At 45.3% G+C, this 12,833-nt stretch overlaps 1 protein-coding gene across 2 annotated transcripts in view; it reads right to left on the reverse strand.

Moving 5' to 3' along the window:
- The window catches only part of Iqca1 (IQ motif containing with AAA domain 1), a 112,166-nt gene that overhangs the window by 32,554 nt on the left and 66,779 nt on the right, over nt 1-12,833 (reverse strand). For both annotated transcript variants that reach the window (XM_035439268.1, XM_035439267.1), the window contains exons 12-13: nt 10,416-10,483; nt 6,219-6,301 (exon numbers count right to left, since the gene is read on the reverse strand). In XM_035439268.1, the coding sequence (XP_035295159.1) occupies nt 6,219-6,301; nt 10,416-10,483 (151 nt within the window). The remainder of the gene's footprint in view (nt 1-6,218; nt 6,302-10,415; nt 10,484-12,833) is intronic.

A 12,833-nucleotide genomic window follows, 5' to 3' on the forward strand; every position in this document is an offset into this window, starting at 1 on the left:
TGTCACTCACAGTCATGAGAGAGAGAGAGAGAGAGAGAGAGAGAGAGAGAGGGGTATTGGTTTGGTTGTGTGAAGCTAGATAAAGTTTTGAGTGACATACAAAGCGGCTAAAGTGTTGCAGGCTTTGCTTTAGACCCTAAGAGATTATTTCTTAAATTGGTGGAAAGTTCCACAATAAATTATTTAAGATCCCCGTGGAATGTGTGCCGAGCAGTGCAGTGTGAGAGGAAGGGTCTGAGTCTAATTTAGGATAAATAGAAACATCTCCTGTTGAGGGCGATATTAATTTACATTTTTATCATTTTTAAAGGGTTGCCAAAGGAATAATATGGAAATAAATCTCTACAGGTTTAATTAAAGATATCAAAGGGCTTAATTGTAACTGGCCATAAATCTGAAGTGTTATTTTCTAACTCATTTAGATAAGGTCACCAAGAAAATTAGTTTGGCTGTCTCAATTTGTCACAAGGAAGGACCTTTATGTACCTCTATGATTCCCGTGATCTGTTTCTGAACCCGCAGTGAAAATACTCCTAGAAGGAGGCAGGGCGTTTGATTGCGGGGGGGCCCCCCCATGCTTTCTTTCCTACTATAGGTGCTCAGTGGCAGTGGTGTGTGCCTGTGTGTGTGTGTGTGTGTGTGTGTGTGTGTGTGTGTGTGTGTGATGTAGTGGGCACACTCCTGTGTGTGAAATTTTTAAAGATACCCCATGCCTATAGCATTTCCAAACGTGTGGAAAATTAGAGCTGCAATTGAGAGACTGGCTGCTGTCTTGTGCAGGGCAGCCTTCCAAATCCTCAGCATTAAAAAAGAAGTCCTTGGCAGGGACGCCGGTACTGGTTGGCGGAATGAGTGATAGTGGACACTTCCATTATGGATCCAGAGACTCCTGCGTTTTAACAAGCAGGTAATAAATAGCAGAATGGTTAATTTAGCCTCTACCAGAAGGGAAAGGGACGCTGTAGCAACCGTTAAATCTAGTGCCTACTGCCAGTAAACAAGACATTAGAGGGGCTGTGAAAGTGACCTCAATTTTCTTGCTTATGTAAATCCATATTAATATCCAGGCGGACCATATTTTCTGGAACCTAGCAGATTTGATTTAAACAAATTATATTAAATTAAATTAGTGGGTGTTGGTTCTGATAGAGAGAAAGGTCCAACTAGCCCAGGCTGTTTGCCAAGATATGAGCCTCACTCTGAAAGCATGTTTGTGTTTTATGATAGCTTAGAATGCGAGCCATTATCCCTTCCCATCTCCAGAGTCAGAGCTCAGAAAGTTCTGGATACCCTGCACAAGCAGCAGATCTTCCAGAGAGGAAAGGGGAAAGCCAGAAGAAAGGGTATTTGAGATAGAGGACGTGAAATGGGGCTAGGAAATTCAGGACAATCCGAAGAAAAGAATCACAGAATGCTCCAAGGGCTGAGCTGAGTTCCAGTACAATCTGTATGCTGGAGTCTTTAAGCCCAGCTTCTCACCATGTGACCTCACCTGCAAGGAGGGTCCTTTCAGATAATGGGACCACCAGGTGTCCTGCAGATGAGTGGGATTCCTGCCATAATGGGCATGGAAGGATTGGATACAGAGAAAGACATGCCTGGTGGGAGGATTGGACACAAAGATGAGGGCGCAGAAGGGGTAAAGCAACCACACATCAGAAACAGAGAAGTGTGGGTGTTTTCCTCACAGCCTCAGAAGGAACCCGCCCTGCCATGTCTCAACCTCAGACTTCCAGTCTTCAGAACCCCAAGTCTATCAGTTTCCACCATGCAAGCTGCCAGGCTTGTGGTCTCCTTAAGACAGCCGTACCATGCAGGTACGGAGCAAAATGAAAAGAAGCAGCGTGGAAGAGCACAGTTGAAAGCAGCCAGAAACACAAAGGATCCTGGAAATCAAAACAAATTCAGCTACTTGTGTTTTTGTTCTATTCAGTATAGAAATAATAAAGGAGTGAAGAATGAAGCAGTTCATCAAAATGCCTGTGTGTGTGTGTGTGTGTGTGTGTGTGTGTGTGTGAAGGCCAGAGGTCAAGCTCTATTGTTTTTCAGAAACTGTCCACCTTTGTTTTGAGACAGGGTTTCTCATTGGTCTAGAGCTCAGTAGGTAGGTAGGCTTGTTGGCCAGTGAGCACCATGGTTTCACCTGTTCCTCCTTCCCCTGAACTGTGAGGTGCCACCATACCTGACTCCTTGTCCATGGGTTCCAGGGACAGAAGTCATGTCCTCATGCTGACTCACCTATCTCTCAAGTCAGTAATCTAGCCTCTTAAAGAAATCCTTAAGGGACAGGGTGAGGGCCCACAGGAGCGTCCATGACACAAGCAGTGCTCCTTGGCACAACACCAACATTGGCCATCTCACCCCTGTTACTCAGTGCTCAGCATGCATGGTGGGGGCTGTCTGCCGCATGCTGGTCTATGGACAAACCTAGTGTTGTGTAGGTACAGAGTTAAAGTCCAGCTATCACAGTGCACATAGAAAATTTCTGGAAATGCTGAAGAACTAGGTTTGTGTTTGGTGTGAGCTCCCCAGCTTCCAAAAAGAGTACAAATTCCAAGAGACTCAAGATGTCTCTAGAGAACTCTTGCAAGATCATGCTTCTGTGTGGTGCTGGCATACTCCGTAGCTTTTGGGACTGGAGTTTTGGAGGCTTGTGGAATTGTCCAAGCTTTAGCAGAGGTGATGAGCACCGAGGAGAATGTGAATGGCATTAAGAGGGCTTTGGTCCATTTCTCATTGAGCACAGCAGCTGTGGAGTCACCGTGCACCAAGATAACTCCGAAGAACCTTGAGCTGTTTGTAGGTGGCTGCACCTCTTGGTGCTCTGAGCAGATGTAGTCTAGGGGGAAGTAGGGGATGCAGGGCACCCAGAAGACAACAGCCTTTCTCATGGTCCACCAATGAAGATGACAACAGCATTGCCAAGGGGATAGTAGGATAGTAGCTAATGAAGGTCTGAGAACTGGGGGTGTGACCCAGGCAGTGTGGACATTCGTTTATTGAGGTTGCTGCTGTTGTCATTTCCATTCCACAGTAGCAGAAATGGAGGCATTGAAAGATCCAGAAAAGGGCAGGGATTCTGGACCTCTGGGATGGGCTAGCCTTGCCTATTTGGATCAAGGGTCCCAAGCACTAGATAGACTCCAGCCTCAACCCTGTGGTAAAGGGGTTGGTACCCAGAATACTTCACACAGGAACCTGGAGTGTGCTGCTCTCTAGAGGTAGGGTCTCGGCTCTTTAAAAAAGAGTGTTTGAACAGCACTGATCATGCAGTGGTTGCAAAGCCAAATTAGGTGTTTTGTTTCTTGTATACCTGAGATCTAGCCAGGAGCCTGTTGCTGGGCTTCTGGGTACAGGGCCAGTGCTTGGAGCTGAGCATCTGGACAGAGGCAGAGCTGAGAGCATGGAGGGCAGTCCTGACCTGCTGCGCTGTGGAATACATCTGTAATTTTAAGGGGGCTAACTTGAGAGAGGAACTGCAAACCACAGGGCTTCAAAAGCTGGTTCAGATCCTAGCATTGTTGAGCAGTCAAGGCTGGACCTGCATTGTGTCCCTGGTCTTAGGAATGTGCAGCCAGCTGTGTAAGGGGTCCTTGCTGTCTCCTTTTAAGAGGAGGCCTGGAGGCCTGGCCCACACACTTGCTTTCCTGTTAACATAGAGGAAAGTTAGGGCCATGAGATGGTATCTTTCATAGGGCATGAGTCACCCAGTGTCAGCTAGGGGCCACCTCTGTATAAAAATGCTAAAGAAACCAAGAACAGAAAATCAAAACCAGTAAGACAGAGGACGAGTGAGAGTTGATCATTTTCACTGACTCCTTCTGGATGAGAAGACCACATAGGAACTGGCTGAGAGATGCTGAGAAGGTGGGCTGTGTGTTTAAGTGCATCTCATGCTTACCTGACTACAACTCCTTTAACATGGGAAGTATGTTTGGCTTTTCTGATGAAGGGCACCTGCAGATTTGAGGTGGCCTGTCCCCAAATCAGAAATGGATCCGGGGAGACAATGACAAGTTATCAAAGCATTATCCTAAGCCCCCTCCATCTGGCTGGCAGGTCCATGCCCAGTCAGAGGCGGGGAGTGAAGGACTGGATTGTAAAGTTGCCTCCTATGTTGCCCAGATCTGCCAAGAGGGCTGAGTTGGATTAAGGGAGGTGAAGGAGACCAGGGCAGGGGATGTGACAAAGAGGGTAAAGTGCTTGCTGGGTAACCATGAAGAATTGCGTTTGTGAAAGCTAGGCTCAGTGGGGTACATCACTCCAGTGCTGGGGAGGTCGAGGCAGGAGGATGTAGGGGAATTCATTATCTAGACAGCCAAATCCATGTGCTTCAGGTTCAGTGAGGTACCCTATCTCAAAAAAGAAGGTAGAGAGCAGCAGTGGGAGACATCAGAGGTCAACTTCTCTCCACATGCCTGTGTACATACGTGCACACACACAAACATATGTGTTACGTATGTGTAACACACATGTACAAAAATCTCAAAAGGTGAACCATGGGATGGTGGTGTAATGAGGAAATGGGTAAGACCCTAGAACAGGAGAAGATTCCATACAAGGCTCAACAAACCAAGCCAAACTCCCAGACACATAAAGGTTGAGCAAGGCTTGCCTGAGTATATGGGCCAGTTCTGTAATCTGAGCGATAAGGAGGTAAATGGGCATCTGGGTGGCAAAAATCCCCAGTAGATTCTCGGATATTTTCATGAAAGATGGCTTGAAACAATCTCTAGAGTCCCAAGTCCCCCTCACCCTCCCACACCCCCAGAGACTGTTAATCATTTGTAAAGGGACAAAGGAAACAAAAGTCTGGAGACAGTAGGTTCACCACCAGTTCAACTTAAAAGCCACCAGGTGAGACAAAGAGCCTTCAGGTACCTCCAGTGGGAGGCCCCGAGGACACACCAATGCATGTAGTTTTCCAGCCAAAAATGTTTAATTCTGGACAAAAAGGTGAAGAAACCATCCAAGAAACCCAACAAAGGGGCCATCAGTAAAGCAACTCAGACCTTCAGAAAGGTGCAGTTGTGAATGGCTCAGCAGTGGGTGTACTGCTGATACTTGCTTTTGTCAACTCAACTCAGCTGGAGTTGTCTAGAAAGAGGAAACCTCAATTGGGAAAATGCCTACATTGGACTGGCCTATGGGCAAGCCTGTAGGGTATTTTCTTAATTAGTGATCTATGGGGAAGGGCCCAGCCTTCCTGGGCTGGTGGTCCTGGATTATATAAGAAAGGGGGTTGAGCAAGCCGAAAGGATCAAGTCCGTAAGCAGCATGCCTCGCTGGCCTCTGTATCAGCTCCGGCTTTCAGGTTCCTGACTTGGCTTCCCTCAGTGATGGACTGTGATCTTGATGTGAAAGCCAAATAAACCCTTTCCTCCCTAAGGTGCCTTTGGTCATGGTGTTTATCACAGACAGCAAAAGAAACTTAACTAAGACGGAAGGGATGGGGTTCTAGACAGAAGGAGTTGCAGGAGAACAGAGTCACAGCTGCATGTACACCTTCAATGGAATCTGAGACAGAAAGACAAGCAGCCGTGAAGAACACATTTCAGGGCTGCTGGAGACTATCTAACAAGAATACCCTGGACAATAGTGTTAGCGTTAGAGTTAGGTTTTCTGAGTGTGACTGCTCTTTGTGGTTTTGTTGGAGACTGTCCTTTACCTACCACTAGTGAAGTTTTCTCACCAAAGTAAACACAACATCTCCATCAGGATGCAGAATTGTGTGAAATTTTAAACATTTAGCATGCTCTTAGGTCATCATAGATACATTTTTAATTAAAAATCCCCATAAACCCCTAGTTGAAGATTAAAGTCATCATGGTCCCCTCTCCCTCCTCCTAACTCTTCTGACTCCACTAAAAGTCCTCGGGAAGGAACACCCCGTGAAAGGGCTGTGTACCACAGGAGTCCAGGGGCAATGGGTGAACACAAATGCACGAACCATTCATTTCTTCACATCAGATCATGCCAGAAAGAACTGGTGAAGGAATTCTGCTAACAGGTTGAGAAAACCAGCTTCTGCCATACTAAAAGACTGGTTTTTTTCAAGGGAGCCCCTTTGTTCACAGCACCCCCTTAGGTTGTTAAAATCAATTTACCAGCAGCCACCATGACCAGGCGTCTGTTTAGAAAGACACACAGTGACATACATTTCTAGAGCCCACGAGTGCCATGTGACAGATGCACCTACTGTTCTGAGTGTACATTACCGATGTAATCAGACAGGTTGACCTTCAGAGCCTGGATCAGCAGGCCTTCTTCAACCAGCTCCCTGTAGAGAGACTCGATGGTCCTGAGGGGGGAAGCACATTGTCTCTGTCATCAGTACACACTGACACACAAGACCACTACTGCTCTGAAGTATGCTTTCACATATGCAAATAAATGCGTTTTTGAAATATTTCTACAATTTGGGGATAGATTAGGCTTTTTGAAAACAGTAGTTTCAGCCAACCATGTGGATAACTGGATATTTCCTATTAATAAGAATTATATTTGTGGGCGTCTGAGTCCTGCGATGACTCCATCAGTCTTCATGATGGTCCAAATATGAGTTAGAAATTACCCGATAATAGTAATACAATGGGCCTAGGGTTTTATATTCAGCTTGCATCTGTAAGCCCATAGATCATTAGGCTTTGTGAAATTTCTTTCTTTTTAACTTGATAGTACAGTGGGCTAACATTTACAAGAGGAAGGAAGGGTGGCTTATATTGGAGATAATTCTCTCTCTCTCTCTCTCTCTCTCTCTCTCTCTCTGTGTGTGTGTGTGTGTGTGTGTGTGTGTGTGTGTGTGTGTGCGTATGTGTGTGTATGGTGTGTATGCAGGCTGTATGCAGGCCAGAGGTTAATGTGGTTATCTTGAGCTCACTGATTCACAGACTGACCAAGCCATTTTCCAGTCCTAAAGTTTTTTTTTTTTTTTTTTTTTTTTTTTTTTTTTTTTTTTTTTTTTTTTTTTTTTTTTTTTACACATTCCTGACTCCTGACTGTCTGGAACTCACCGTGTAGATCAGGTTAGCCTCAGACTCATACAGTTCCATCTGCCTCTCCTTCCTGAGTACTGGGATTAAAGGCATGCGTCACTATGCCCAGCCTGAAGACAATTCTTTTATTTTGTTTTGTTTGAGATAGGATCTCACTGTATATAGCTCTTGTTGTCCTGGAACTCACTATGTAGACCAGGCTGGTCTTGAACTCATTAAGTTCTGCTCTTGAGTATTGGGACTGTGCCACTACTCCTGGCTGAAGATAATTCTTATATGGAAGGCAAATTGTCCAAAGCTGTGTTTGTGTCAGGTGAGTGTAGTTCTCTGTGTTGTATATAAGTGTCAATACAACAATGACAACAACAACAACAATTACAAAAATACTTCTCAAAAGGGGGCTTGGGCATACAGTCAGGATTCAGACAATTTATAATTCTCCATGTGACACAGCTTAAGAGTCATTGGTGAAAGGAGACTAAACTGAAGGGTCATCTAGATCTGACTGACCTGTGGGTATGCCTGAGGGGATTGTCTTTATCACTGATTGACACAGAAGAGCCCAGGCCACTGTGGGCAGCACCATTCCTTAGGCAGGTGGTCCTATCTGAAAGCTACGAAAACATGAGCCAGCAACCGAGCCAGCTAGCAATCGGCATCCTTCATGTTCTTGCTGTACTGTTTGGCTGTAAGTGACGTCCTTGGCTGGAGGTAATGCTGTGTGGAATAGTGTGCAGGCTATTCAAGTTCTCAGCCTGACCTCCCTCAATGATGGACCACAACCTAAAGTTTTAGCTAAAACATCCTTCTTTCCTAAACTGTTTCGATCAGTTCTTATCACAGACAGTATCTAGTTCTAGAAAGAAAACTAGAACAAACTACTTCTGATTTATTTGTGACAGAGTCCAGTGCAAGGAAACATCCCAGAAGACCGTCAGCATCTAGCGGTCATTGTGGGAGCCACATCTATGGCCTTGAAGGTCAGCACCATTCTATGCAGTGACATTTCAAATGCAAAGGAAAGTGGGTGACTCCTTAAACTGGGAAGGAACAGGGTCATGTCAGAAGACCCAGTGTTTGCTCTTGGTTTCTCATTACTTCACTCTGTTTTGGAACCAAGGCAACAACAAAGGAGGAAAACACTATATAAAAGCAGTGGCCCACTTTGGAAATCAGTATGGTAATTCCTCAAGAAAATGGGAATCAGTCTACCACAAGATCCAGCAAATCCACTCTTAGGCATATACCAAAAGAAGCACATGCAAACAAGGACATCTGTTCAACGATGTTCATAGCAGCACTATTTGTAATAGCCAGAAACTGGAAGCAACCTAGATGCCCCTCAACTGAAGAATGGATAGAGAAAATATGGTACATTTACACAATGGAGTGAGTACTGCTCAGCAGAAAAAAACAATGGAATCTTGAAATTTGCAGGAAAATGGATGGAACTAGAAGAAACCATTCTGAGCGAGGTAACCCAATCACAAAAAGACAAACATGGTATGTACTCACTCATATGTGGGTTTTAGACATAGAATAAAGGATTACCAGCCTACAATTCACACTGCCAGAGAAGCTAGTAAACAAGGAGGACAAGAGAGACATACATGGTCCCCTGAAGAAGGGGAAAGGGTCGAGATCTCCTGAGCAAATTGGGAGCACGGGAAGAGGGGGGAGGGAGCTAGGAGAATGAGAAGGGGAGAAGAGGAGGGGTGAGGAAGACATGAGGGAGCAGAAAGTTTGAGTTGGGGGAAGAATTGAAGAAAACAAGAATGGAGATACCATAATAGAGGGAGACATTTTAGGGTTACAGAGAAATCAGGCACTAGGGAAATGTCTGGAGATCTACAAAGATGACACCAGGTAACAATCTAAGCAACAGAGGAGAGGCTACCTTAAATGTCCTCCCCTGATAATGAGATTGATGACTGACTTATATGCCACCCGATAGCCCTCATCCAGCAGCTGGTGGAAGTAGAAGCAGACACCCACAGCTAGTCACTGAACTGAACTGGAATCCAGTTGTGGAAAAGGACAAATGATGAGCAAATGGGCCCAGACCAGGCTGGTGAAACCCACAGAAACAGCTGACCTGAACATCAGGGAACTCTTGCTCCCCAGACTGATAGCTGGGATACCAGCATAGGACTGATCCAGACCCCAGGAACATGGGTTTCAGTGAGGAAACCTCAGAAATCTACGGGACCTTCTGTAGTAGTTAAGTACTTATCCCTAGCATAGGTGTGGACTTTGGGAGCCCAATCCACATAGAGGAATACTCCCTGAGCCTAGACACATGGGGATGGGCCTAGGCCCTATCCCAAAGGACACGATAGACACTGATGACACCCTATGGAAGGGCTCACCCTCTAGGGGGAGCAGAAAGGATATGTGATAGGTAGGGTTTTAGTTGAGGGGTGTGTTAGGGGATGAAGGGAAGGAGAGAGAACTGGCATTGACATGTAAAACAATCTTTTTCTATTTTAAATAAAAAAATACACACAAAAAAGCAGTGGCTCTCTGTGTTCGCCTAGCCAGACTCTCCTTAACATGACCATGTCAGCATTCATTTAATGACAGATGTCTATCTTTCCATGAATGAGGGTACCATAATCTCAAAATGTACCCTAGGACCAAGCTGCCAAACAATGTAACTCAAAGGGAGCTACTTCCAAGCATGCTCCAGCTGTGGGGTACTCTGTCTGCCTCAGTGGGTGACTGCAGAGAGACTCTCAGAGAATTCAGGTAGGCTTCTTTTCCCATGGATATCACTCAGGTCTATGAGAAAAATCCACAGTAAGAGAAGGATGCTTCAAAATGAAGCCTGACTTCCAATGTGATGCCTGCATGCCCACACTCGAAGTTTACAAAACACAACCATTTTAAGCCATCTACTAGCACTGAGGCTGGGCCAAGGAAACTCAAGACTGCAAACATCCACTTGGAGACTCAGCTGCATTGCATCTTTGTACTGGCTCCCTCAGCACACAGGAAGAAGTGCACAGGGCACAGGGTCAGGCTGTAAAGGAAGTGAGGTTCCCTCTGTCCAGAAGGAATTCAGCTTGCATGTTCTGAAGTCTCATGATGTTATTTTCTCAGCCATTTTTAATAAACGCCACCCCTGACTCCCATGTAAATAGCAGAATTTTTAGAAGTTGCAGGAACTTGGATGTGACGGGCAGCTTTACCTCCAGGCAAGTGATCCTGTTGTGCATTCTTTTAAAAATCTAGGGTCTATACAAGGCTTCCACTGTGCCTACCACTCCCCACACTCTGTCTAGGAGGAGTATGGTAGGGCTGAGAGGGGCTGCCTCACCTGAGCCTGAGCTGGGATTCGGGGTGCATCTCTGCATTTCTTATTTGCTCTTCTGTCCACTCTCCACATCTGTCACCCCCCAGAGCAAGCTCAAACCTCACCTGTCGGCTGTCAGGTCTTTGTCCTTCTTTCCCCGTCTCCCTCTCTTCTTGCCTTTCTTTCCTTTACCCTGCAGAAAAGAAGTGGAAATGAGCAATATTTTCATAAAAAATGAGCAAGCAGATGACTCCTGAAGGCGTTTTCTCTTCTTTAAATTGCTTTTGCATCTTTGACAAAAATCAGTTGTAGATATTTATGTGCAGGGCTGGCTGGCTGGGCCCCTGTCCTGGGTGCATCTACATACAGCTGCCTGCCAGTCTGTCAGTCTGTATTCTCCTATGAACAGCACATAGTGTTGATTAACATAGCTATGCTGCATGGAGGTAAATTCCTTCTACACTTAATTTGTTGAGAGTTTTTCTCATGATAGGGTATTGAACTGTGTCCCATACCCTCTCCCATCTCTGAAATGACATAGAACAAGGCAATTGATCACAACAATGAACGCTTCAGGCTTTTCAACTCCATCCCATCAATGTGGTGTGGCCCAGGAACCCATGTGTGCATGTCAAACCATCCTGGCATTGCACGGTCCTGGAGCAAAAACAAATCCATCTCAATGCTGCCAAATTAAGTTTGCTAGTGTTTTGTTAAAGATATGTGTTCCCCTGTTAGGCAAGAATATTGACAACTAGCTTTCTTTTATCATGGTAACTTTATCTGGCTTTGGTTTCAAGGTACCAGAGGATTCATAAAGAACTTAGAAGTCTTCCCTCTTCTATTATTGTTCGATTTTTAACATTAACCTTTTCTTTCTCAGGAAGCCAGACTGTGACACTCCAAGATACTCATTTAGTCTATAGGGACCAATCCCCATAGGAGATAGACTTATCTATTAATTCATATAATAATCTACATTCAGGGTTTGCTCTGAGCCGGAGAAGGTAACTAAGTCTACACATTCCTACATTCATGGCCCTTAGTCATGAGAAAGATATTAACAAGGTGTCACCAGCAAATATAACAGCCACCAGTTATATACCACAAGTAAGACAGAGCGCCATTCATATGCTAAGAAACCAGAACCATTATGGGGTTTCCAAAGGCCTCCCTGAGGAAGACTATTGTCTGTTCTGAGATATAGAGATGCCACTGGAGAGTGTGAATGAGGAGTTTCCAAATCAGACCTGTGTTTAGGAAGGACCACTCAGGATGTTGGATAATCTCTGAACAAGTCACCATCTCCAGAAAGTGCAGGAGATTGCCACCGGCTGTCCTTTTTCCATATCCCACCCCTGGCTAATGGTTTTCCCTATGAGACCTCTTGTAATCGATTACATATTAGCTTGCCTTGGTCATCCTTGGGTCTCCTGAGCTGGGACTGGGCTGTGAAAACTCTTCTAGGTACACAATATCCAGCAATCCCTTGAGAGCACCTAACACCGTTGTGACATGGTGAATGAAATCTTATATATGCTAGATTGCAGGGAAAGAGATGAAGTCAGAGGAGGGAAACAAGACTGGTGTGGCCTTGGGCTTTGGTGGTGAGGAAGAGAATCCTGCCATCTGATAGGAGGTCACAGCCACCTCTGAAATATGTTTCACACTGTGATCAGCTCAGTTTCTGTGTCTAGTCATGAACACGCCCCCTTTTCATAGATGAAGACACACATGGAGTTTAAAAGTGGCATCAAGAGAGATGTCCTTCTAAAGGAGGGAAGACTGCCTCAGGCCATGGTGTGTATCTTCAGAACAGTGCTCTGAGGGACAATTTGAATGACTTCAGAGTTAAGCCATATGTTCAGCACAAAATGGACCAAGATAGCTATCATAAGGCCATGTGTCCCCTGAGATGCCAAGACCCAACACAGTGCAACTGAACTCATGAGTCACAGGCAGGGCAGCTTAGTATCTCCTGCGGTTGCAGGATTCTTCTGTCTTTGACAACACTGCCAGGGAAGAGTTTTGGATTTCTCTTTTGAGCATTCTGGCCCAGTTGCCAGGTTGTCTGTGGGACAAAGGTGGACACAGGAGGCTCAAGGAACGAACTGTACATGATTCAGTTCAACTGGTTGTTGCAAACCACCACGAGATGGATTTGTGGCAACTCAAGATTTGAATTCACCCAGTTTTTTTCAGTCTGATTCTTGTACTCATCAACCATGCTCATTGATAATGGCTTTTACTACAGAACAATTTGCAGAAGGAGACGAGGGCAGAGGGATTGGGGCATTTGCTGTGGCCCCTTAGATAGTGCTCATCTTGTGTAGGGTGATATGAACCTGTGGTCCTGGGGCAGGTCCTTTCAGAAGGCAGGGTTGATGCTACTTAAGGGCCACGCCACTGAGTGTTAAACAATGAAATCGCAAAAGGGGGGATCCTTGATGTCCTAGTCAGTGTTCTATTGCACTGAAGAGACATCATGACCAAGGTCACCCTTATAAAAGAAAGCTTCTAGTTGGGGCTTGCTTACAATTTCA

Source organism: Cricetulus griseus, chromosome 2 (genome assembly GCF_003668045.3).
Source record: "Cricetulus griseus strain 17A/GY chromosome 2, alternate assembly CriGri-PICRH-1.0, whole genome shotgun sequence".
Lineage (NCBI taxonomy): Eukaryota > Metazoa > Chordata > Mammalia > Rodentia > Cricetidae > Cricetulus > Cricetulus griseus.